Below are 27726 nucleotides of genomic sequence, written 5' to 3' on the forward strand. Positions count from 1 at the left end.
TAGCAGGTGAAGTCGTCAACATCTCTGAGCCACCGCAGTTGCTCAGGTGAGCTCATTTCTCTCGTACCACGACGCCCCGGGCTTCTTTTCTGGCGTAAACATAGCCGGGCGATTTTGATTCGTGCTTTGCCGCTCGTATTGAAGGGTGCTTGAAGTGAGACGGCGAACAAAACCTCGATCGCACGCGCTAACGGCCGCTATGCGGACCGGAAAGAAAGAGCGAACTGGCGATGCGGGAAAACTGTTGCAGCGTGTCCTGTAGCAACACGCCCCGTCAGTGTGTCCTGTAGCAACACGCCCCGTCACAGTACACCTTGTCACAGTACACCTTGTCACAGTACACCTTGTCACAGTACGCCGACGCAGGACGCCCACCAAGACGTCCCTTGTGTATGGCGCGCAACTCAAATTTCGTAAAAGTGAAAATTCGGAAATCGGGAGTTTGCAATTGGAGGAATGAATGTCTGCATGTTAAGTTGTTTTTTACTTTGAATGGGTGGAAATCGGAGAACCCGGAGGAAGCCCAGACAGGCCATGGAGGAGAACGTACAGACGCCACACAGAACAGCGGCGGTGTCGGGAATCGAACCCCAACCCTTCCCGCTGGGAGGCGCAAGCGTCACCACTGCGATGCCGCCCACGCGAAAACGTGTGTGCGTGTGTGTACATGCGTGTGTATCTGTGTATGTGTACGCGTGCGTGTACGTGTGTGCGTGTGCGGAACACAGCCACCTCTGATCGCCACGGAGAGCGTGAGCTTCAGCGAGGTGTCGCACACGGGGAGGGCGGACTTCTCCACCACGGACGTTCCCATCGTGCACACGCACACCAAGACCATCACCTACGCGGCCACGCAGGTACCAGACGCGCGGATATCACTCGGATAAGGGACAGCGGTCGACGTCTCTCCCACGTGTTCCCGGCGTCTCTCCGCCTCCCCACGTGAAATCCAAAAGTGCTTCTCACCCGACCCGTCGTCCCCGCGGCCTTGAGCGTCGCCACCGCGCCACCCTGCTGCGCCCGCCGGGCCCGTGACCGTAGCTCGTACGACGTTAGCCGGCGCCTCGCGTTGTCACGGCGGCGTCGCTCCGAACCGCCGGAGCCGTGCGAAACGTCGGCCTCTGCCGGGGCCGTGGCCGGATAACTGGCGGCGGTGACGGTGATGCCGACGTTGTGGTTCTCTCGCCAGGAGGGGCGCGGAGGCGAGGCATCCGAGTCGAGTGTCTTGCCGGAAATGGCCGGCTTCTCGGCAGAGTCCGTTGCCACCACGACCACCACGCACATCACCAAGGTAGGGCGGCAACCCCCCCCCAGTGATGGCTGTCCCCCCCCCCCCCCCCCCCCCCCGTGGCTCGCCACCTTTCCTGCAAATGGCTGATAGTCTGCCAGTAGGGGGGCGATGATTGCTCGTGCTGTGTGCTGGTGATTTGTGGGTAATTTTTTTCAAAGTTGCCAAATGTGGACCGTGACCCCGGTGGGGTGGTGCAGCTCAATCAGTCAGCCCACGGTACCTGGATCTGTCCCGTGACCTCCTGCCAGCGGGCATTCGACACTTGGCCTTACAGTGCACATAGCCGTGGTGACATCACCGACACTTGTTGGCGAATGGCGGCTGTTGTTGTGGTGGCGCTGTGCGTGTGTGTGGTGGTTGCGTGTGTGTGTGGTGGCTGTGTGTTTGTGGTGGTGGCGTGTGTGTGTTGGCTCTGTGTGTGTGTGTGGTGGCTCTGTGTGTGTGTGTGTGTGTGGTGGTGGCTGTGTGTGTGTTGTGGTGGCTGTGTGTGTGTGTGGTGGCTCTCTGTGTGTGTGTGTGGTGGTGGCGCGTGTGTGTGTGTTGTGGTGGCTGTGTGTGTGTGTGGTGGCTCTCTGTGTGTGTGTGTGTTGTGGTGGCTGTGTGTGTGTGTGGTGGCTCTGTGTGTGTGTGTATGGTGGTGGTGTGTGTGTGTGTGGTGACGTGTGTGTGTGTGTGTGGTGGTGGCGTGTGTGTGGTGGTGGCTCTGTGTGTGTGTGGTGGCTCTGTGTGTGTGTGTGGTGGCTCTTCGTGTGTTTGTGTGTGTGTCTGTGTGTGTTTGTGTGTGGTGTTGGCTGTGTGTGTGTTGGCTGTGTGTGTGTTGGCTGTGTGTATGTTGGCTGTGTGTATGTGTGTATGTATGTGTGTGTGTGCTCTGTGTGGCTGTGTGTGTGTGTGGTGTTGGCTCTGTGTGTGTGTGTGGTGACTCTCTGTGTGTGTGTTGGCTGTGTGTGTATGTGTGTATGTGTGTGTGTTGGCTGTGTGTATGTTTGCTGTGTGTGTATGTATGTGTGTGTGTTGGCTGTGTGTATGTTTGCTGTGTGTGTGTGTATGTGTGTGTTGGCTGTGTGTATGTTTGCTGTGTGTGTATGTATGTGTGTGTGTTGGCTGTGTGTATGTTGGCTGTGTGTATGTGTGTATGTATGTGTGTGTGCTCTGTGTAGCTGTTTGCTGTGTGTGTGTGTATGTGTGTGTGTTGGCTGTGTGTGTGTTTGCTGTGTGTGTGTGTGTTGGCTGTGTGTGTATATGTGTGTGTGTTGGCTGTGTGTGTGTGTGCTCTGTGTGTGTGTGTATGTGTGTGTGTGTATGTGTGTGTGTGTGCTCTGTGTGTGACCGCGTCTCTCACCGTGCTCGTAGACGGTGAAGGGAGGCATCTCAGAGACGCGCATCGAGAAGCGCATCGTCATCATGGCCGACACCGACATCGACCATGACCAGGTGTGTGCACGCGCGTGGCCTCCCCTAGGTTGACTCGGCCTCAAATGAGTACCTGGCATAAACAGCAGCGGGGGTGGTAACCACGGCGCGTGCCGTGCCGCGTTCGCTCGCGGTTCCAATGCCGGGCGCCCATTTGAGACGAGGGAGGGGTCCGCGCCCGATGCCGCCGGCGGCGCCGCAACATTTGGGCTGCGTGACGGCCGCTCGCGACCTCGTCCCCGAGTCTGGGGATGCGTGAAAGTCGTGCCGTGATGGAACACTGCGTGACTTCTAAATTTAGAAATGTAAAGCCCTCTGTGCGGACACCGGACGGATTTTAATCCGTCCCATCTGTACGGATGAACGCTGCGGAAGTTAAAAATCCCAGCAAGCGGCGGCGGCAGCGGCGGCGGCTGCGGCGTCACGCTGCTCCACGTTTCAATAATTTTCCTCGCAAATTGCTCAATTGGGATTTCTTCGTGGCGACCATCGCCCCCCCGCCCCTCTACCCCGAAAAATTGGCGGGACCACCCTCCTGAAGAAAAGTGGTCTCCGAGACCCGGCGAGGTTGTCGTGGGTAAGCAAGCCCAATCGCGATGACAAAAACAACGACAACCGGTTGTCACATGGCTCAAATAAGTGGCAAGAGAGAATAGCGGGGGGTGAGTGGAGGAAGACCTCGGCCATCTCTGCTCTCGGGTTCCAGCCAGCGGGGAACGGGAGCGGTCTCAGACAATATCCAAGCTTCCCGCGTGGACGCCCGGTGGGGAGCAGGGACGGGCAGCGCAGCGCAGGGAGGCTGCCTCCGACGCCGCCTGTGCTGGGAAGGAGCCGGCAGGCGCCGGCTCGCTGCCTCCTCTGACGACGGTGTGAGGCCGGCGGTGGTCCACAATGCGGGGCGTGCAGCGTCGCCTTGAAGTCGTCGTGTTTCTTATGAATGTCGCCCAGAAGTGGGTGGAAAATGCTATCCAAGGCTACAAGTGCCTTGAGGGTGTGTGAGTGTTTGGGAACACGTAGGCTCGGGTGTGAGTGTCGGGATAAAGGGGTCATCCTGCAGCCTATTGTGAGCGCACCGTGTGGTGCTAGAGGTACGCTACGGTGTGAAAGCGAGCAGGGTGGCTGGGATAAAAAATTTAAGACAAACCAAACCTCTTGAATCGACTCAAGTTTGGTTGCTGCCTCACTCGACCTGACCCACACTACACACGGGCGTGACTTGGCTGACCACAAATACAATGGTGGCGGCGATGAAGGCGAGCCTGTGAAAGTAAGCACGAACCAAAAGGAACACATCGGTGCTGCGACTGGCGGCTTCGGTATTCTCATCTCGCGGCGATGGCACTCTGGAGCAGGAGATTTCTCCCCTCGTGAGTGAAGCTGCGATGAGGCTTGGCCCTGAGAACACGCTGCGTTGCTCCGCAGCGATCCGTCACCCTGTCGCCTTGTTGTGACCAGCCCCTTGCTTTGACCTCCTGTGTCTCGGCCCATTTAACAGTCGGAAAAGTTTACTACTTGTTTAAAAAAAAAATATTCTGGTAGGAACCTCCGAGTTACACCAGCCCACAGGGGATCATTGTGTCCGTCGTGCAGGGAGGGGCTGGGTGGGGAGGGAGGGGATGGGTGGGGAGGGGAGGGTGGGGAGGGGCTAGGTGGGGAGGGTGGGGCTGAGTGGGGAGGGTGGGGAGGGGCTGGGTGGGGAGGGTGGGGAGGGGCTGGGTGGGGAGGGGCTGGGTGGGGAGGGTGGGGAGGGGCTGGGTGGGAGGGGTGGGGCTGGACTGGTCACCCCGTGGTGCCCTTATAAAACTCAACGTTTAACCTACTCACGCCGGCTTGTGCCCGCCCTCACAGTCGGCCATATTTGCAGAATAAACCACGCGGCTGTTGACCCTGGCCATTGACCGAGCAACCCAACGTTCCTACCAGCTCCCTCCACAGGAATGTGTTTTTTAACTTGATTTGAAGCTTTCGTGACTGCAGGAATTACTCTTTATTTTACCAGGTAATGGCCCCACTGAGCGACCCCACCATCACAAATGAAAGCTCAATGAAGTGGCTTCTCATCGGCGTGTGGACATTTATAGCAGCGGCCAAACGTGTGATGTTGATTCTGAATGTGGAGGGGAAAACTGGAGGACCCGCAGAAAAATCTACGTGATCACGGGGAGAGAGAGGCACGCAAATTTCAAATAGGGGTTGGGATCGAACGCACGTCCTCCTGTATGCCAGGCGAGGTAGTTAACATTTCTCTACCATGGCGTGCGTGTGACGACCTGTGTGTGTATGACAGTGGGGAGCGGTAGTGTAGCGGTTAGCGCGCTGCGCGATGAACCCGGCGACACGGGTTCGATTCCCGCTCACGGCCAACACCAGTGGCGATCATCTGCACCAGTCCTGCGCCTCCCCTAGGTCGACTCAGCCTTAAATGAGTACCTGGTGCTGTGTGTGGTAAACATCGCCACTGGGGAGACAAAGGCGGTCGGGCATGGTGCTGGCCACCCACCCCCTTGTGTACCGTTCCGGCCTTCATAGGTGCTCGCTAACAGCACTTGCCCCTCCAGTCTGTTAAGGCTACACGGGGGATCTTTGTCTTTGTGTGTGTATGACAATCTGCGTGTGACAACCTTTGTGTGACGACCTGCCTGTGTGCGTGTGACGACCTGTGTGTGTGACGACTTGTGTGTGACGACCTCCGTGTGACGACCTCCGTGTGACGACCTGCGTGTGTGACGACCTCCGTGTGACGGCCTCCGTGTGTGCGTGTGACGACCTGTGTGTGTGTGTGACGACCTGTGTGTGCGTGTGACGACCTGTGTGTGTGTGTGACGACCTCCATGTGACGACCTCCGTGTGACAACCTCCGTGTGACGACCTCCGTGTGACGGCCTGCGTGTGACGACCTGCGTGTGACGACCTGCGTGTGACGACCTGCGTGTGACGACCTCCGTGTGACGACCTGCGTGTGACGACCTCCGTGTGACGACCTCCGTGTGACGACCTGCGTGTGACAATCTGCTTGTGACGGCCTGCGTGTGACGACCTGCGTGTGACGACCTCCGTGTGACGACCTGCGTGTGACGACCTGCGTGTGACGACCTGCGTGTGACGGCCTCCGTGTGACGAGCTGCGTGTGACGAGCTGCGTGTGACGAGCTGCGTGTGACGACCTCCGTGTGACGACCTCCGTGTGACGACCTGCGTGTGACGACCTGCGTGTGACGACCTGCGTGTGACGACCTCCGTGTGACGAGCTGCGTGTGATGAGCTGCGTGTGACGACCTCCGTGTGACGACCTCCGTGTGACGACCTGCGTGTGACGAGCTGCGTGTGACGACCTCCGTGTGACGACCTGCGTGTGACGACCTGCGTGTGACGACCTCCGTGTGACGACCTGCGTGTGACGACCTGCGTGTGACGAGCTGCGTGTGACGACCTGCGTGTGACGACCTGCGTGTGACGACCTCCGTGTGACGGCCTGCGTGTGACGGCCTGCGTGTGACGGCCTGCGTGTGACGAGCTGCGTGTGACGACCTCCGTGTGACGACCTCCGTGTGACGACCTGCGTGTGACGACCTGCGTGTGACGACCTGCGTGTGACGACCTCCGTGTGACGAGCTGCGTGTGACGACCTCCGTGTGACGACCTCCGTGTGACGACCTGCGTGTGACGACCTGCGTGTGACGACCTCCGTGTGACGACCTGCGTGTGACGTCCTGCGTGTGACGACCTCTGTGTGACGACCTGCGTGTGACGACCTGCGTGTGACGAGCTGCGTGTGACGACCTGCGTGTGACGACCTGCGTGTGACGACCTCCGTGTGACGGCCTGCGTGTGACGGCCTGCGTGTGACGAGCTGCGTGTGACGACCTCCGTGTGACGAGCTGCGTGTGACGAGCTGCGTGTGACGACCTGCGTGTGACGACCTGCGTGTGACGGCCTGCGTGTGACGACCTGCGTGTGACGGCCTGCGTGTGACGACCTGCGTGTGACGACCTGCGTGTGACGACCTGCGTGTGACGACCTGCGTGTGACGAGCTGCGTGTGACGACCTGCGTGTGACGACCTGCGTGTGACGACCTCCGTGTGACGACCTGCGTGTGACGACCTCCGTGTGACGAACTCCGTGTGACGGCCTGCGTGTGACGACCTGCGTGTGACGGCCTGCGTGTGACGGCCTGCGTGTGACGGCCTGCGTGTGACGGCCTGCATGTGACGACCTGCGTGTGTGACGACCTCCGTGTGACGGCCTCCGTGTGTGCGTGTGACGACCTGTGTGTGCGTGTGACGACCTGTGTGTGCGTGTGACGACCTGTGTGTGTGTGTGACGACCTGCGCGTATGACGACCTCCATGTGATGACCTCCGTGTGACGACCTGTGTGTGTGTGTGACGACCTCCATGTGACGACCTCCGTGTGACAACCTCCGTGTGACGACCTCCGTGTGACGGCCTGCGTGTGACGACCTGCGTGTGACGACCTGCGTGTGACGACCTGCGTGTGACGACCTCCGTGTGACGACCTGCGTGTGACGACCTGCGTGTGACGACCTGCGTGTGACGGCCTCCGTGTGACGAGCTGCGTGTGACGAGCTGCGTGTGACGACCTCCGTGTGACGACCTGCGTGTGACGACCTCCGTGTGACGACCTGCGTGTGACGACCTGCGTGTGACGACCTCCGTGTGACGACCTGCGTGTGACGACCTGCGTGTGACGGCCTGCGTGTGACGACCTGCGTGTGACGACCTCCGTGTGACGAGCTGCGTGTGACGAGCTGCGTGTGACGACCTGCGTGTGACGGCCTGCGTGTGACGGCCTGCGTGTGACGGCCTGCGTGTGACGACCTGCGTGTGACGACCTGCGTGTGACGACCTGCGTGTGACGACCTGCGTGTGACGAACTCCGTGTGACGGCCTGCGTGTGACGGCCTGCGTGTGACGGCCTCCGTGTGACGGCCTGCGTGTGACGACCTGCGTGTGACGACCTGCGTGTGACGACCTGCGTGTGACGAGCTGCGCGTGTGCGTGTGTGTTGTTTATTCTGAGCAGGCCCTGGCCCAGGCAATCCGCGAGGCCAAGGAGCAGCACCCCGACATGGCGGTCACCAAGGTGGTCGTGCACAAGGAGACGGACGTCTCGATCGAGGACGACGACGACGACGAGGAGCAGCAGCAGCGCCCCTGAGGGCCGCTGCCCCACACCCCCCTCCCTGCCCAGGTGACGCCGCAGCCCGTCGGCCTCCCGACCCTCACGGTGCCCCCTTGCTGCGCACTGCGCGTCTGAGCCGCGCCAAGTCAGCCTATCGGGAGGGGGGATGCGCCAGCTTGTTTTTCCACTGCGGAAGTCGAGCCGTGGAGACTTTCTTTAATGTGCCGGGTGAGGCCTGACTGAGCTGTGTAGTTCTTTTTCGGAAGCGACTTGGCCATCACAAATGGATAGCCCAACGACAAGTGGCTTATCACGGGTAAATGTATAGCAGCAGCAGCCAAATACTCTAAACGCGTGACGTTGATTCTAAACGTGGATGGCAAAAAAAAATCGGAGGACCTGGAGAAAAAAAAAAATCCACGCGGCCACAGGGAGCAGGCGTCAGTGTCAGGATCGAACCCACGAACCTCCTGTACACCAGGCGAGGTAGTTAACATCTCCTAGCCACCGTGATGATGAGAGAGAGACACCGCAGACTCCAAATATACAGCAGGTGTCAGGGTCGGGATTGAGCCTATGACCCACCTGCATACCAGGCGAGGTCGTTCACATCTCCTAGCTACCGCGTCGATTTTTTGTTTAATTCGAGGTTCAAGTTTGTGGGTCTGCTTTGTTTTATCATGTTGGGTGCTATGGGCTTGAGCCGTGCAGTGCACGCACGCACAAAGGAAAAGACAAAGATCCCCCAGGATAGCCTGACAGACTGCTGGGGCAAGTGCTGTTAGCAAGTACCTATGAAGGCCGGCAGGGCACAAGAGGCGGTGGGTGGCCAACACCACCCCCGGCCGCCTTTGTCTCCCCAATGGCGATGTTTACACACCGCACCAGGTACTCATTTTAGGCTGGGTCGACCTAGGGGAGGCCCAGCAACGGTTCTGATAATCGTCACTGGTGTTGGCCGTGAGTGGGAATCCAACTCGGGTTGCCGGGTTCATAGCGCAGCATGCCAACCGCTGCACCACCGCTCCCCACACACACAACACGTGTACACGCACACACACACACCTGGCAGATTGCCAGGTGTGTGTGTGTGCGGCGGTCTGCTGCCGATGCTCACTGGTGATGTCTGTTTGGCGGTGGCGGCGGGGTGCGTGCGTGTGTTTGGCGCGTGCGTGTGTGGTGCGTGTGTGGTGCGTGCGTGTGTGGTGCGTGCGTGTGTGGCGCGTGCGTGTGTGGTGCGTGCGTATGTGGTGCGTGTGTGGTGCGTGTGTGGTGCGTGCGTGTGTGGTGCGTGCGTGTGTGGTGCGTGCGTGGTGCGTGTGTGGTGCGTGCGTGTGTGGTGCGTGTGTGGTGCGTGTGTGGTGCGTGTGTGGTGCGTGCGTGTGTGGTGCGTGCGTGTGTGGTGCGTGTGTGGTGCGTGTGTGGTGCGTGCGTATGTGGTGCGTGCGTGTGTGGCGCGTGCGTGTGTGGTGCGTGCGTGGTGCGTGTGGCGCTATGTGCTTGGTGTCCTCAGCGGCTGGCAGGAGGGGTGGAGCCACGGGGCCGTGGGGAGGTCACCCCGCGAGCGTCGCGCCACAGGAACCACTCCCGTGCCGCAGCGGCGGCCCCCGCCACACGCCAGGGGGACGTCACCCACCCTCGGCGCCGCTGTTGCCCGCGGTTGCTGGCGCCCATTCCGCCGCCCCTGACTCGCACCACGCTTCACGATTTGTGTTTGTTTGTTTCTCTCTCGCTCTTGATCTCAGATTATTATTATTTTTTTACGTTGTCTGTTAACGTTTTGCTTTTTATTCCGTTCGCTCGTGCGCGTTTTTAATCGTGCGCGCGGGAAAGGAAAAATAAAACCTCGCAAAGGGGCCTCCTGCCAAAATCCCCACAGCCTGGGAGGCTGCCGCAAGTTTCTAACTGCCTTGGGGGGCTGCCGCGAGTTTCTAATGGACTTGGGTGGCTGCCGCGAGTTTCTAACGGCCTCGCGCTCCTTCGGTCTGGAGCCACCGGCTCTCCACCGTACATCTCGGATGATAACGTCTTTAACCGGCCACGATGAACGTTTTTTGTATTTTTCTTATTTTAAATCTTCGCTAAAAGACCAACACCGCTCGCTGTCTCTCAGCCTGATGAGAGGTTGCTGCTGCTGCTGCATTCTTCAGCGTTGGAAGTGGCGGTGGTTGCTCTCCTGCTTCCCCGTGGCGAACCAGCCTTCACTTCCAGGGGTAACTGCTGGCCTGTGCTTAACAACAGCAAGAACTAAACTTGTTTTAGTTTTACCAGGTAAGGCCCACTGAGCTGTGCAGCTCTTGTCAGAAGCTGCCTTGGCCACAAATGAGAGCTCGACGAAGCGGCTCAGCGTCGCATGGACATGTATGTCGGCCAAACACCCTGTGAATGCACGTCGATTCTAAATGTGGCGGGGGGAAAGCTGGAGTTGCTGGCGAAAAATCGACACGACCGCGGGGAGAGAGAGAGAGAGAGACACCGCAAACTTCAAATATGCGTCAGGGGTCGGGATCGAACCCATGTGGACGTCGCACAAGCCCGGCTTGCCGTGGCCACGGGAGCCGACGGAACTGGTCGTTTTATTTTGTACCTTCCTGAAGCTTCCTTGTCTCTCTCTTCCTCTCTCTCTCTTCACAAAAACCCGCCCCAACGGCGCGACCCCACGCTCGGGGGACGCAGTTCCGTTCCGCCCCCCTCGCCCCCCCCCTCGCCCTCCCCCGTCGAAGTGAGATGGAGGCCAAGCGAATGGGGGCTCCCACTGGAGGGGGGGTGGGCTGCTCGTGAATTGAAACAGAATTCGGAATCTTTGTTTATCCTGGATGGAAATCCGATGAGCTTTGAAGCTCTTTCCCCCCTCGCCCCCCCCCCCCCCCCCCCCACAGATATCCAGGTCGGGTTGCACGGGGTCAGAATGTTACGGCAGCACTCGGTAGACAAAACACAACCATGGGAAGTATAGAGAAGGGGAAGAAAATCGCAACGAAAAATGTTTTTACTCTTTTTATTTTACCAGGTATGGCGCCACTGAGCTCTTCAGTGACTCCTCAACTTACGAACATTCGACTTGCGAACTTTCAGATATGCGAACAAACCTGTCCGCATGTCCAGTTGCCTGTTTGGACCAAGAGTCGTAAGTTCAACCGCTGCGCAATAGACGGCGGTAGTGGCATCTACGTCTGCAGGAGATTATACAACTTGTAAAGTCATTCCCCGTGTTAGGTGTACACGCCGTACAACAATGTTTGGAATCGACAGGAGTAGAGTTTGGACTTACGAACAAATCGATTTACGAACAGACCTCTCGAAACCTAACTCGTTCGTAAGTCGCAGAGACCCTGTATGTATCTATTTTTTTCAGAGGTGGCCTGGTCACAAATGATAGTTTAACCAAGCGGCTTATCATCACGCGGGAAAATGTACGGTGGCCAAAGACCCTGGACGCGTGGCGTTGATTCTGAACGACGGAGGGGGGGGGGACGGGTGCGGCGTCGCTGGCTCCTGCCGTGGCTTGCCGACGAGGCCGATCGGAGCTCGCGTTGTGACCGTGTCGCACTGTTTTTGGCCAATACCAATTCTACTCTGTGTGGGTTTAGCTATGGGAGGAAACCCGTGCAGAATAGGGGGGAGAGGCTACACACAGCAAGGCACCCGTGTCGGGAATCGAACCCAGGTCCCTCTTGCCATGAGGCACGAGTGTTACCAGCGCCGCCACCACGGTGGTGTCCACACACCCGCGTGGAGCTGCAGGCCCGTGATGATGACGACGTTGGAGAGGCTTCATTAGAGGCTGCCGTTGCGTAAGAGATGGGAATTAGTTGGCAGTTCCCTATGGGGCGATGTAACCTAAACCCTCGTGTTCCAGTCACGTGGGTTCATAGTAGTGGCCGCGCGACGTTCGGCGCGCTGAGGTCCGACGTTTCGCTCCGCGTGCCCGGGGAGGTCCTTCGGGATATGAATGTCCGCGTTCGGTCGAAACGTCGGGGGACGTCGCGCCGAGCGAGACGCGGCACGACCCGGAGGGCGACGCGGCGGCACGGCCGCGAAGCCCAACGGCCTGGACTCGAACCACGTTCACCAACTTGCAGGCTACCGCTGTGTGTACCACGGCGTGTACCGCTGTGTGTGCCGCTGTGTGTGTACCGCTGTGTGTGTACCGCTGTGTGTGTACCGCTGTGTGTGTACCACGGCGTGTGTACCGCAGTGTGTGTACCTCTGTGTGTGTACCGCTGTGTGTGTACCACGGCGTGTGTACCGCAGTGTGTGTACCTCTGTGTGTGTACCGCTGTGTGTGTACCACGGCGTGTGTACCGCAGTGTGTGTACCTCTGTGTGTGTACCGCTGTGTGTGTACCACGGCGTGTGTACCGTAGTGTGTGTACCTCTGTGTGTACCGCTGTGTGTACTGCGGCGTGTACCGCTGTGTGTGTACCTCTGTGTGTACCTCTGTGTGTACCGCTGTGTGTAGAGCGGCGTGTGCACCACGGCGTGTACCGCAGTGTGTGTACCACGGCGTGTGTACCGCTGTGTGTGTACCGCTGTGTGTACCGCTGTGTGTGTACCGCTGTGTGTGTACCGCAGTGTGTGTACCGCAGTGTGTGTACCGCGGCGTGTACCGCAGTGTGTGGAGCGGCATGTGCACCACGGCGTGTACCGCTGTGTGTGTAACTCTGTGTGTACCGCTGTGTGTGTACCGTGCCGAGTGCACTACGGCGTGTACCGTGCCGTGCTGCGTGCCCCCGCTCGCCACTGTGTGACTGCGGTGCCAGGGTGAGGTAGGCTGGGATGGCGAGCGCTGAGGACCGCGTCGATCTCTCGGCGCGCCCGCCCGGGTCACTCTGAGCCACTGCACGCAGGCTGAGTGAGAAGAGCGCCCCTCCACCCCTCCACCCCTCTACCCCTCCTCACCCAGTCTGAGACTAAGTGTAAATGCATGTCGAGATGAGTTGTATGCGGGAGGCAGTCAGGAATCCCAACCACAGAGGAGTCCCACATCAGCCCTGGCCATTGTCGTTTGTGTGCATGTCACGACCTCCACCCGCCCCCCAATTGTATCGCAGTCGCCGCGCTAACGGCGTCAAGTGTCCACGGACCCATTGGGAGCTCTCCGGCAGGCGAGCGGCGCAGCCCCCCTCCGCTTTAAGGGGACGCGGCCCACGGAATGGGGTGTCACAGAGCTACTTCCCACGACGTGACGTCTGGAACTCGCGGCAGGGGGCAGCCCCATCCCGATTGTTGTCACGTGATGGTCAAATCCGATTTCATTTTCTTCTCTCTTCCGCGCATTTATTTCATGCCGCACAATTCTCCCGGCTTGCGCGCTGGGTCAGAACGCGACGATGTGGGACAGAGGGCGTGCCGCGTTCCACTCTCAGCCCGAGTCACCCCCCCCCCCCGGCCTTTCGCTTCACGATCATCGCAACGCCACCGTGCCGAGAGCAGTTTGCGTTCTGCGGTTTGTTTCTTATTTTTGCCATTTTAACCCATCTTGACTCAATGATATTGACCAATGGTATCGAGTTATTTGCGTGTTATTTGACTCGGTAAAGGGGGCTGGGGGGGGGGGTAATCCGCATGTGAACAACAGTGACACTTCGCTTAATTTTTTTTATGATTGTGTTTTGTAACTCGTCCAGTTGCGGACCGATTTTTAGAATAACCGACGGTTTTTAAAAGTACAGGCGAGCGCTCCACACGTGTAACACAGACACGTGTAACACACACACACACACGTGTAACACACACACACACACGTGTAACACACACACACACGTGTAACACACACACGTGTAACACACACACGTGCGCCGGCCCCATCCGCGGGCCTTCAACATCACGGCGGAGATGCGAACCGCGTCACACGCTCGCGTCTTCATTGCTTTTGTACACCTCGGCTCACCCACGTGGCTCGGTGTGGGGTGGCTTTGTGAGCGATCTCGTTCGCTCCTCCTCCCTCCCCCTCCTCCCCCCTCCCTCCCCCTCCTCCCCCCTCCCTCCCCCTCCTCCCCCCTCCCTCCCCCTCTCCTCCCTCCCTCCCCCTCCTCCACTCCTCCCACTCCTCCTGCATCCGAGCTCTTATCTTTAGCTTCCCTGCCAGGTGAATTATGAAGGATGCGCCACGTCAGTGTTAATTTCTCGGGTGGTGAAGGGGAGGGTGGGGTGGGTCTAGGAGCGTCTGCCAACATTTCCAAATATTTGGTGATGGTGGTGATGATGGGGGTTGTGATGTCACCCACTCTGGGTGGGTGTGGGGAGGGGATAACCACCCCGAGTCCCAGCTATTACTGCCCTAGTCAGAGCCCCCGTCCCCTCCCTGTACTGTGAAATAAATGTGGCGATTCGGAACCGTGCCTTTAGTTTCGTGAGTCGTTGTCGGTGTGGGTGCCATCTGCCGGGGGAGGCTCGTGAAGGACGCTGCTGCTGCTGCTGCTGGGCAGTTGGAGGCAGTCGCTCTCCAGCAACAACGGAGGGCGGAGGAGCGGCGCTCACAACAACGAGCGGAGCGCCGGGTCTGTCCCGTGACCTTCCAGCGGGCCTTCTTACACTTCACGTGGCCTTCAAGTGCACCTGGCCTGGCACAGGCGCCGTGATCACGTGGCCTCGCGCCAGCGGCGAGCCCCTTTGGGCCCTGCCACAGGCCAGCGAGAGATTTGCGGCTCTCGTGAGCGCCGGGACACCGGGAGCTCACACCGCCCGTTCACAGTCCGGGGATATTCCCCATTCCTATGACGGGGCGAGTCCATCCATAGAACAGCCACCGCTGACTTGCCCACAAAGCAGTACCTATTGTACCGACCGTGGGAGGGATGATGAGTTATCCCCGAGGCAGGAGTTGAACTCGCGGTGCATAGCACATCTCGAGAAAACGTGACCTTTGTTTACCCGGAAGGGCTTGCAGGAGGTCACGGGACACACCCAGGTGCCGTGGGTTGACTGATGTGCCAGGCCAGGTGCAGTCTGAGGCCACGTGAAGTGTCAAATGCTCGCTGCTGCAGGAGGTCACGGGACACACCCAGGTGCCATGGGTTGACTGATATGCCAGGCCAGGTGCAGTCTGAGGCCACGTGAAGTGTCAAATGCTCGCTGCTGCAGGAGGTCACGGGACACACCCAGGTGCCGTGGGTTGACTGATGTGCCAGGCCAGGTGCAGTCTGAGGCCACGTGAAGTGTCAAATGCTCGCTGCTGCAGGAGGTCACGGGACACACCCAGGTGCCATGGGTTGACTGATGTGCCAGGCCAGGTGCAGTCTGAGGCCACGTGAAGTGTCAAATGCTCGCTGCTGCAGGAGGTCACGGGACACACCCAGGTGCCGTGGGTTGACTGATGTGCCAGGCCAGGTGCAGTCTGAGGCCACGTGAAGTGTCAAATGCTCGCTGCTGCAGGAGGTCACGGGACACACCCAGGTGCCATGGGTTGACTGATGTGCCAGGCCAGGTGCAGTCTGAGGCCACGTGAAGTGTCAAATGCTCGCTGCTGCAGGAGGTCACGGGACACACCCAGGTACGACGTTTCGCCAGTAATTACAACCAGCATCCTCAGGCTGACAGCCACAGTTGTGGAGAAATCCTCCTGGTGCTTCGGTCTTGAATAGACACGGGCTGGGATGAATGTGATGTCGTCACCTGTGAGCCAATCGGGTGCGAAGACCGGAGGGGAGTGGTGGAGGTGTAATCTGTGGATTGAACAGGTGTTGAGATGGTCAAACATCTCTTTTATTGGCAGAAAGGGTAAAATCTGTTTTCTTACTTTTCATACTGGCAAAAAAGGTCACGCAGATGTAGGTCAACTACCCTGATTAAACTAAACCTAAAAAAAAATCTGATAGCAGCGTTTAAAATTTTTAATAATGCGTGTTCCTTTAATATGAATCACTTTACTCTTTGGTTCTTTCGGTAAAGTCACGTAGGTAGAAAAATAAAACGAAATAAAAAATAATATATCACGACGTTGCGATCGCAACACTAGCGGTAGTCTTCGGGCAGAAAAAATAATCCAGCACTAATATATCACGATCGAAACGTGAAGAATTATTTTGTTTTATTTTTCAACCTACGTGACTTTACCGAAAGAACCAAAGAGTATGGATTCCTGCAGTCACGAAAACTTCAAATCAAGAATGATTCACTTTGTGGTATTTAGAAAAAGAGAGACATAAATGAATTCGCTTTGTCACCATGGGTGGTGGTGGCGGCGGGCGGCCGTGTGACACCAAGCACACGAGTTGCAGAAGCACTGCCTCGACACGATAGGGGACCCCCCCCCCCCCCCATGATGCTCCTGAACGGCCGCAGCCCCCCACCTCTGTGAAGGGGCCCCAGGGGGCGGCGTCACTCGGGGATGGCGCCCCCCGAGTGACGGCGTCGCTTCAGTCGCTTCGAGTCACCCGTCTTGGCCACTCACGGTGATTTCGGCGATTGCCACTTGACATCCGTGGGGTTATCCCGTACGTTCTTGTACTCGACATTATTGTAACAGTATTGTCATATACACCCCGATCAACAGTACGCGCATACCCCACTGCACACACACACATCCAACTCGACATACGCACACACACACTCAACCGCACACACATCCAAATACACACACACATACCCAACTGCACACACATCCAACTACACACACACACCCCACTGCACACACATACCCAGCCGCACACACATACACGCACCCCAAACTACACCAACTCATCTCACTAAGCTCGTCCTAAATGACAATAAATCAAAGGCGACGCGTTCCCCTCGAGGGGGAAGGCACCCGGCAGGTCTTCCTCGGCTACGTTCGCCGGATAACGAACGAGTTGAGCAGATAGATGCCACTAATTACCGTGGGATCATCGCAGACTCAACACTTACTTGAAAAGGATCACATTGACCGCGCTGGGAGAAATGCAAAATATTAAAACTGCCTTTCAATCGACACGAAATCAGCTTCCCAGCGAAGCTTCGTTTAGAGTGGAGGGCCAAGTGCTGTGAGCGAGGAGCACCTGTGAAGGCCGGCACGGCACACGAGGGGGGGGGGTGGCCAGCACCACGTCCAGCCGCCTTTGTCTCCCCAGTGGCGATGTTTACTCACTGCACCAGGTACTCATTTGAGGCTGAGTCGACATAGGGGAGGCTCAGGACCGGTTCAGAAAATCGTCACTGGTGTTGGCCGTGAGCGGGAATGCGAACCTGGGTCTCCAGGTTCATAGCGCAGAGCGCTAACCGCTACACCACCGCTCCCCACAACCCCGCACACACCCCCACACACCCTCACCCCCCCCACATACACCCCCACACAACCCCAACCCACACACCCCCACACATCCCACACACACCCCCAACCCCTCCCACCCCCACACACCCCCCCCAACCCCACCCACCCCCACAACCCCCAACCCACACACCCGCACACACACCCCCACACACCCGCACACCCCCCCCCCCCACACACCCCCAACAAAAACAACCGCCATTCGCCACTAAGTGGCGGTGACGTCACCACGACGCTTGTGCCAGGCCATGTGCACCTTGAGGCCACGTGAAGTGTCGAACGCCCGCTGGCAGGAGGTCACGGGGCAGACCCAGGTACCACCGGTCGACTGACTGAGATGACCGAGATGACTGGCTGATGCACCACCTGTGCCCCCTATTGTGCCAACTTGGTGTGTTTTAGCCACCCGGCGCTCCGCTCGTTGTTGTGAGCGTCGCTCCTCCGCCCTCTGTTGTTGTTGGAGGGCGACTGCCTCCAACTGCCCAGTAGCGTCCTTCACGAGTCTCCTCCACAGAGGCCGATCTTGACACCGCTGGTACCAGTCGTCGGCAAGTCCACTCAGCTCCACGTCCTCCTGTACCACGTCACTCCATCTCTTCTCTAGCTCGTGCCGCGCCCACTTAGCCCCCTCGATCCGGCCAAACAAAAGCTGTTTGGGCATGCGGTGATTGGGCATGCAGGCTACATGGCCCAGCCAACGCAGCCTTGCCTGCCGGAGGTACTCACCGATGGGACTTTGTCCAGATCTTTCGAGGATTTGTGAGCTCCTCACACAATCCAGCCTAGTTAAACCCAGGATGGATCGTAGGCAGGCCAGCCTAAATGTTTCTAACCGGCGAAGATGTTCCATTAGGGGGATCCCTGTTTCGCAAGCGTAGAGAAGGGAGGGAATGACTGTGGCCGAGAAGACTCGAAGCTTCGTGCGGAGCGACAGACCAGGTAGCTTCCACACAGTGTTACGCAACCGATGAAAAGATATTGCCGCTCGACTGATTCGGAGTGAGACCTCTGCTGTTAAACCGGAGCCGGTCATGAGCACACTGCCCAGGTATGGGAAACTCTCCACTCTCTCCACAACTGCCCCATCACCGATTGGGAGTTGTGGGGGTGGAGTGCCCGATGGTACAAAATACCCAGGCAGGTGCTTCGTTTTGGTGGGGCTGATGGTAAGGCCCCACCTCTTAGTGGCACACTCCAGTTTCAGCAGCAGCGCCTCCAACTCCTCCTCTGAGTGAGCTGCAATTACCAGGTCGTCGGCATACATAACGTGGTTGACCAATAGGGAGCCTTCCCTGGACCGCTCCTGGGCATTGATCAGCCTCCCATTGTATCTGTACCAGATGGAAATTCATCCGGTACAGCTACTGAAGGCTTCACGAACTACGTGGTCGAAATAGATGTTAAATAATGTTGGAGCCAGAGGACATCCCTGTCGCACTCCAAGGTGTACAGGGAATGGCTCCGATTCCCGGCCACGTAGTTTTACTCGGGCCTGCTCACCATCATAAAGGTCCTTAATGAGCATGAGCAGAGGGTCAGGGACTCCGAAAGCATGAAGAACAACCCAGAGCCCAGGCCTACTGAGGGTATCATAGGCCTTGACCAGGTCAATGAAGCAGAGATGTAGGTCGTGTTGGAATTCCCTATACCTCTGCTGTAGCAGACGGACAAAAAATATGGCGTCTGTGCAGGATCGCCCTTTCCTGAAATCGCATTGGGGCTTCGCAAGCCTCTCCTCAGCGTGCCTAGCAAGGCGATGTTGAATAATCCTTGCCAAGACTTTTCCCGGCATACTGAGGAGTGAGATGCCCCTGTAGTTGTCACAGTCTGTGCGGTCTCCCTTCTTAAAGAGAAGGACCACCAGGGCATCCTTCCAATCCTGCGGAACCTGTCCAGTGGTCCAGACTGTTGTTATGATGTCATATAGGGCAGTCTGTGCACAAACGCCACCCTCCCTCAGCATTTCGCTTGGGAGATCATCTCTGCCCGGTGCCTTTCCTGGTCTCAGACTCCGGATCGCCTTCAGTACTTCCTCAATGGATGGCACCTCAGCCAGCCACTCACAGGGGGTGACTTCCTCCTCCAATATTTGAGGCACCGCAGCCTCAGCAGGGTTATCCCCACTTTGTGCCATGATGTTTTCCAGGCTGAGGGATTCCCCCTCCCCCAGGACCTCACAGAAATGCTCAGCAAATTTGCAAACCTGTTCCTGGGGGTTGGAGATTGGATCACCGTTCTTTCCCCTAATGATGGTAATCGGTGTGGCGCTGCAGGATACTTTTTTTATGGAGTTAAATAGGGATTTGTGATCGTGAGCCAGTGAGGCAGACTCAATTTCCTCATCAACCCGCGACCACCACCCATCCTTGCAGCGCCTCACGGCTCTCGAACCTTCAAGCGAAGGCTGCGGTAAGCATACTCATTCTTAGATGTGGGATGCTGTAGCCGATGAGAGTGGGCCTGTCGCTTTTTCTCAACCATCCTGAACACCTCCTCTGTCAGCCAGGGTCTCTGAGGAGGTCTGGACCGCGTACCCAAAGTAGCCATTGCAGCTGCATGAGTCACAGTCGTAAACCTCGCCCATTTACCCTCGACATCAGGAGTGGTGGGGGACGATGCCAACCCCAGCCGCAAGCGATGATGAAATTCTCGCTTGCAACTTCCATCAGCTAGTTGAGACCAGGCCACCTTAGGTTGGAATGGGGTCCTGGGTGTACACACACCACCGGAGTGGAAGAATGGCAGGCGCATCTTACAGATGACAAGTCGATGGTCAGAGGGCAGATTAACTCATAGGTAGGTCCTGGTGTCAAGGACATGGGCCCGCATCCACTGTTCACTATGTAGTCCAGCAGACTCGGCATGCATCCATGATGTTGTATAGATGCGCCGATGCCGGAACAGCGTGTTGGTAATTACAAGCCCATGTGCTGCCCAACAATGTAGCAGCCTCCTACTGTTGTTATTGAGCTGATCTGGCCCATGCCTTCCAATCACTCCAGAACAGGTGCCAGCATCATGATCAACTCGGGCATTGAATTCACCCAACAAGATGACTCTATCCCGAGGGCCACTTTAGCTAGCACCTGTGACAGGAGGTCATAGAAGGCATCTGACTCATCGGCCTTGCCTGCATCCCTCCACGGATGTTCGTCTTCGGTGGGGGCATAAGTAACCACGACCACCACTCCTCGCCTCCGGTTGATGGGAAGGCGAGCCCAAAGTAGCCTGGGGCTTACAGCTTCCCACACCTCACCGCCATGCTTCCACGCCCCCTTCATTATTTTGTTCAGAAGAGCCACTCCCTGTTGTTTGGTAGTCTCCTGCCCCGAATAGAGGACTGTCCACCCCTCATGGTCGCAGGAGCCAGAGCCGGCCCACCGGACCTCCTGAATACCACAGAGATCCAGGCGGTACCGTTCCAGCTCCTGACAGAGGAGTGGCAGCCTTTCCTCCGCAGTGAGCGTTCGAACATTCCACGTGGCCATCCTGGCTCCGCCAAATGGGGTTTGGCCAGGAGATATCACAGACGCCTGTCCCCCGGGGCCTCCGGCACAGGCTTATTAATTAGATATTTTTTCCGTGGTTTTGTGGTAATTTATTGAAGATGGAGAGGTTACCAGCCCCTCGCACCCTCCAGAGCCTCCATTTAGCTGCTGTGGTGGTTACAAACGCCCTGAGGTGAAAGGCCAATCGGAATTACCCCCCCCCCCCCACAGCACTGTCCACGACAACGTTGCCAATCCGGCACCACGAGGAGGGTAGCGGGTTGTTTTTGCCGGACACACCTCCACACACACCCCCAACACCCCCACCCACACACCCCACACACCCCACACACACCCAACCCACACACCCACACACACCCCACACACACACCCCACACCAACACACCCCACACACACCCCACCACACACACACCCCACACACACACACCACCACACACCCCACACCCCCCACACACACCCCACACACACCCCACACACCCCACACACACCCCACACACCCCACACAACCCCACACACACCCCACACCCCCACACACACCCCACACACCCCCACACACACCCCACAACACACCCACACACCCCCACACCACACCCCCACCACACACCCCACACACCCCCCCACACACCCCACAACACCCACACACCCCCACACACACCCCCAACACACACCCCACACAACACCCCCACACCCACCCCACACACACCCACACACCCCACACACCACCCCACAACACCCCAACCCCCACACACCCCACACACCCCACACACACCCCCCACACCCACACACCCCACCCACACACCCCCACACCCACACACCCCCACACCCCACCACACCCCCCAACCCACCACCCCACACACACCCCACACACCCCACAACCCCCCCAACCCACACACCCCACACACACCCACACACCCCACACACCCCCCCAACCCACACACACACCCACACACCCCCCCACACACCCGCACCCCCACACACCCCACCCTCACACACCCCCACACACACCCCACACACCCCCCACACCCCCCCACCCCCACAACACCCCCACCCCCACACCACCGCACCCCCACACCACCCCCACCACACACCCACACCCCCTACACACCCCACACACCCCACACACACCCCACACACCACCCAACCCACACACCCCACACACACCCCCACACACCCCCACACACACCCCACACACCCCCACACACCCCCAACCCCACACACCCCCACCCCACACCCCCCCAACCCCACCCCACACCCCCAACCCCACACACCCCACCCCACACACCCCACACACACACCCCCACCCCACACACCCCACCCACCCCCACCCCACACACCCCCACCCCACACACCCCCCCACCCCACCCCACACACCCCCACCCCACCCCACACACCCCCACACACCCCACCCCACACACCCCCACCCCACCACACCCCCACACATTATCCAACGCTCACGCGGTCATCTCGTGAAGGTCCGCCGTGTGTGGTGGCTGGGGGGTGAGGCGCGACTCGTGTGAATTCATGGGAAACCAAAAATAATAATCATCATCACATAAGTGTGGGGGTGGCAAGCGATGTAATGCGTGCGGCGGCGGCGGCTGTGGCGGTGGTGGTGGGTGGCGGTGGTGGTGGTGCTGGCAGTGGTGGCGGTGGTGGCGGTGGCTGTGGCGGTGGTGGTGGTGGCAGTGGTGGTGGTGGTGCTGGCAGTGGTGGCGGTGGTGGTGGTGGCGGTGGTGGTGGTGGCGGTGGTGGCGGTGGCTGTGGCGGTGTTGGTGGTGGCAGTGGTGGTGGCTACTCCCAGTGATGAGCACGCCCCCGGGAGTGACTCATTTGCGGTTGCCGCGCAAATCGGCACGCGAATGAGTCAGAATCAGAATCCGATGAGCTATAAAGCTCTTTTTCACAAATGCCGGCAGTCAGAAACACCCCCCCCCCCCAATCCCCGTCCGACCAAACCTCTGACGGGAGGAGAGTCGCGGTGCCACGTGACCACGCGTCCCAAGAGCCGCCACGAGGCGGCGAGCAGCACCACGTGGCCTCAAGAGCCTCGGCACGCCGCCACGTGCTCGGCCATGCCTCACCACAGCTGGGCCCGTGGAGGGTTTCGGCAGCGACGCGTGGCGCCCCCCCCCCCCCCTCCCCAGGACCCGATCGCGGGAGAGCAGTCGGCACGAGTCGTCGTGGGCAGGGCTCAAGATGGGCATTTGTAAAAGGGTTTAGGGGCCGTCCATAAATGACGTCACGCACCTAGGGGGGGAGAGTGGGTCGGCCGTGGTGCAGGCCACCCACCCCCTTGTGTACCGTCCCAGCTTCATAGGTGTTACTCGCTAAAAACACTTTGCCCAACAGTCTGCTAAGGGGCCGTCCATAACATGACGTCACGCACCTGGGGGGGGGGGGTCAGACATTTGTGACGATTGTGACGAGTGGGGGGGGGTGGGGTTGAGAAATGTGACGTCACATCCAAAATGCGCAACTTTAATAAATATAAACTTGTTACAACACTAATTGTTATTACAACACTCTACAACACCAGAGTGCAGCGCCACATTAAATACGCGCTACAATGACAATAGCTTAAAGCGATTTGAAGCATGTTTTATTTTCAAAATGGAAATTTGGTTTTGGGGGGGGGGGGTTAGAGCTTTGTGACGTCATATTTGAGGGGGGGGGGGGTCTGACTTTTTGTGACGCCGTGTCACGAGGGGGGGGGGGGGGGGGTCAAAAATCGTCCAAAATCGCGTGACGTCATTTATGGACGGCCCCTTACCTCGACGAGTCGAGAGACCGTCGCCGCGGTTCACAATGCACGCGTGTGCCCGGCGTCAAATGCACGGCATTGTGTTGCTGTTGTGCGTTGCCAGCTCAGGCCCCGCACGAGTCGCGTGCAGCGACGCTGCCGTCACGACCGACAGCGCGAGGAAAGTGAGCGGCTTGTCGCGTGGGACATTCAGAGCGACGGCGAAACGGTCGCAAACGTGGGAGGGGGATCCTCTCTGCGACGTCGCCTTCGCTCGGGGCGGGACGTCAAATATCCCCCGCGGCGTCACGGCCACTCTGAACCACAAACAGCAACAAACAAAGCATGACACCGCCAATGACTTCCCTCGGGGACGATCGCAGCCCTTGGCCGCTCCCCACAACAGCGACAAGTTGACAAGGGACCCTCTGACGAAGAGGAAGTCGTGAGACGCAGCGTGGCTCTCTCCGCGCGGTGATGCAGGCCGGGCTGTTACTGGTAGGAACCTCCTGGTTACACCAGCCCACAGGGGATTGTTGTGTCCGTCCGTCCGTCGTGCATCCAAAAATGAGAGGGTGGGGGTGGGTGGAGGGGGAGGGTGGGGAGGGGCTGGGTGGGGGTGGGGGGTGGGGGGGTGGGGGGGGGGTGGGGCTGGTTGGGGAGGGGCTGGTCACCCCGTGGTGCCCTTATAAAACTCAACGTTTAATTTACTCCACGCGGGCTTGTGCCCGCCCTCACAGTCGGGCATATTTGCGGAATGCACCACGCCGCCGTTGACCCTGGCCATTGACCGAGCAACCCAACGTTCCTACCAGCTCCCTATGCAGGAATGTGTTAATCGCGTTCAGGATCGCTGGCGTGATGAATGCAGATCTGTTTTGAAGGTGCTCTCTCACTATTGCAGTGTATGTATTGTATCTCTCTCCGTGGACTCGTGGTGACATCGCGAATGGATGGAGGAGAGCTTCCCTCCCCCGAGAGACGGAGGAGGCACGCGCAGTGCATGGTGGGGCCCGCTGTGCCCTCTCCGCGGACTCCTCGCAGCGCCCCGACACGAGCACGACAGCTGGGGCCACGTGAACAATGATGGTGATGGTGATGATGAGGAAACTGATAATGATACTAATGATGATGCTAAGGTTGATAATGATGAGGGTGTAACGATGATAATGATTTTAATGATAATGAAGATAGTGAAGATGATAATGTGATGATAATCATATGATATAATATTGATTCGAATGATAATGATGATGATGACGATGATCATCATTACGATGCTAATGATGATAATTGTGATGTTAATGATGATGTAATTATAATAATAAGTATGAGGATAACGATGATCATAATGATGATAATGATGATGATCATAATGATGACAATGATGAGGAGAACGAGGGATGATGATGATGATGCCAGTGGGTTGTGTTTATCACAGAGACGCCCTTCCCTTACGCCCGAGGCGGCGTCTCTGGGCGCTTCGCACGCGACGAGCAACTCTGAATGGCATCTCAACGCGGTCCAAAGGGGCACCCCCAGTGGCAGCTGCCTGTGTCTTTAGTCTGCCTTTTAAGAGAGGGGGGGGGAGGCGATGATTGCTCGGCGTGCGATCCCAATCGAGTCATTATCCCCGGCAATCTTCCAGCCGAATGTTCTGTGGGTCGTTGGTTGACGCGACTGCGTCGTATGCGACGAGTGAGTCGTGACTGCGAGCAGTCGTAGCGAGCAGCCGTAGCGACTGGTATACTTGATGTGGCGTGCCGGAGATGATGAATCATCCCTGGGGTGGCATCCAAAGTCTTTTGGGGGGGGGGGGGGGGCGTCCGCATGGAGACGCACACAGAGACAAGCACCATCACCGCGTCTTTCATTCGAGCGTGGGGCAGGTGAATGGACGATTGGGATCACCGCCCCGTGCTCCGACACGGAGAAGTCTCTCTGTGCGGGGCAGCATCCGACATTGTTACGGCAGCACCCGGTTTACGTCGGGGATGCGTTCCTGAAAGGCGCCACGACGGATATCGAGACGGCGTACATCGAAGCGATGGACAGGATAGTGATGGTGGTGGGCGTGGTGGTGGTGGTGGTGGTAGTGGTGGTGGAGGCTGAGAGGCGTCGGATAACGAGGAGCGGCGTGAGTTGTGGGGGTTGAGGCGACGCAAATCGGCCAGCGGTGTTCGTGACGAAGCGGCGACGACGTATCCGCGAAACGACACAAAGCGGAAAGACGCGAATCTGAGTATTATAAACGTAATATTCAGGGTGCTTCAAGAAATGTTAACACAATTTGTAACAACACCACAACAAATGTGCCGACTCCGGGCTCTGGAGACCACCTGGAGAAGATTCCAGGCCACGCGTTGACAATGATGGCGACCAAGCGGAGACTTTTGACTTTTTGAAGCTATTGACATCACATTTTTATCATGTTACAGTGTAATATTATCCGTTCTTTTTCCATTACAAACGAGGTCCCATGTAAGTGTTGACATTATTTTCAAGCACCCTGTTTAAATAATACTCATAGACTTGGTTCTTTCGCTAAAATCACGTAGATAGAACATTAAAAAACATACCGCTTGGGTTGCGATCGAAACGTCGTGGGGTTTTTGCTTTTATTTTTAATTGAATTGATTTATATTTTACATTTTCTATTTTCGTGACTTTACCGAAAGAACCAAGAGTATGAATTCCTGCAGTCACGAAAGTGTTAAGTCAAAATGTATAAAAAAAAATTGAACAAAAAGTTTTGCTGGCTGGCTGGCTGGCTGGGTTACGTCCGAAGGCATGAACGGATGTGACGGTCAGGTCCAAGGTCACGTGCGGGCTGCGAGCGAGCAAAGTCCGCAGCGAGCCAAGCGGCCGAGTCGCCTCCTGCACGTGTCCAGGACTCGCTCTGCCCCCCCCCCCCCCCCAGGTGCGCCCCGGATTGACGCGGAGGAAGGGGGGAGGGTCGCCCCCGCAACAAGCACCACCACTAGCACCAGCACCACCACCACCAGCACCACCACGACCAGCACCACCACCAGCACCACCAGCACAAGGCACCACCAGCACCACCACCAGCAGCACCACCAGCACCACCACCAGCACCACCACGACCAGCACCACCACCAGCACCACCAGCGCAAGGCACCACCAGCACCTCCACCAGCACCAACATCTGCACCACAACCATCAGCAGCACCAGCACCACCAGCACTACCACCAGCACCACCAGCACCACCACGACCAGCACCACCACCAGCACCACCAGCGCAAGGCACCACCAGCACACCACCACCCGCACGAACACCAGCACCACCACCATCAGCAGCACCAGCACCACCCAGCACACCACCACCAGCACACCACCACCACCACCAGCCACCACGACCAGCACCACCACCAGCACCACCAGCGCAAGGCACCACCACCACCAGCACCACCACCAGCACCACCACCAGCACCAACACCAGCACCACCACCATCAGCAGCACCAGCACCACCATCAGCACCACCAGCAGCACCACCAGCAGCAGCAGTAGCACCACCACCAGCACCACCACCAGCACCACCACCACCAGCACCACCACCACCAGCACCACCACCACCACGACCACCACCAGCACCACCACCACCCAGCAGCAGCACCACCACCATCAGCAGCAAAGACAAGATCCCCCGTGTAGCCTGTAATAGACTGTAGGGGTAAGTGCTGTTAGCGAGCACCTATAAAGGCCGGCACGGCACACGAGGGGGTGGCCAACACTACGCCCGGTCACCTTTGTCTCCCTAGTGGCGATGTTTACACATCGCACCGGTACTCATTTGAGGCTGAGTCGACCTAGGGGAGGCCGAGGACCTGTTCAGATAATCGTCACTGGTGTTGGCCGTGAGCGGGAATCGAACCCGGGTCGCCAGGTTCGTAGCACAGCGCGCTAACCACTACACTACCGCTACCAGCAGCAGCATCACCACCAGCCACCACCAGCACCACCATCCTCATACAGCCTCGGCTTACCACGCTCTGTGATTAAACCGCTTCTTAGCGCCTCCACTCAGCGCTCGCTCCCATCCCGGGACCCCATCAAAGCCTCCACTGAGCCGTGATCATCGACACGACGCTGCCGCTGTCCCGCGAACCGCTACAAACCTGCGATCTCTCTCTCCCTGTCTCTGTTTGTCTCGTGATCTCTGTCTCTCTGTTGTTGTCTCGCGATCTCTGTCTGTCTGTGTCTCTGTCTGATCTCTCTCTCTCTGTGTCTCTGTCTCGCGATCTCTGTCTGTCTGTGTCTCCGTCTGTCTGTCTCTCTGTCTCTGCCTCGTGATCTCTCTCTCTGTCTCTCTCCTCGCTATGTTGTCTCCGTGAAGGGACGAGGACGCTGTGATTCATGAATTT

The 27726-nt window shown here is 58.1% G+C and overlaps 1 protein-coding gene across 4 annotated transcripts in view; it reads left to right on the top strand.

Annotated features, from left to right (window-relative positions):
* The window catches only part of LOC133340797 (protein 4.1-like), a 93854-nt gene extending 81853 nt beyond the window's left edge, over positions 1-12001 (top strand). For all 4 annotated transcript variants that reach the window (XM_061549201.1, XM_061549200.1, XM_061549197.1 and 1 more), the window contains 5 exons: positions 729-857; positions 1190-1291; positions 2645-2725; positions 7746-7913; positions 9358-12001. In XM_061549201.1, the coding sequence (XP_061405185.1) occupies positions 729-857; positions 1190-1291; positions 2645-2725; positions 7746-7880 (447 nt within the window). In that variant the 3' untranslated portion in view covers positions 7881-7913; positions 9358-12001. The remainder of the gene's footprint in view (positions 1-728; positions 858-1189; positions 1292-2644; positions 2726-7745; positions 7914-9357) is intronic.
* Positions 12002-27726: the final 15725 nt, after the last annotated feature.

This window comes from Lethenteron reissneri, chromosome 10, assembly GCF_015708825.2.
Source record: "Lethenteron reissneri isolate LAM-NWPU_2019-01 chromosome 10, ASM1570882v1, whole genome shotgun sequence".
Classification (NCBI taxonomy): Eukaryota; Metazoa; Chordata; class Hyperoartia; order Petromyzontiformes; family Petromyzontidae; genus Lethenteron; species Lethenteron reissneri.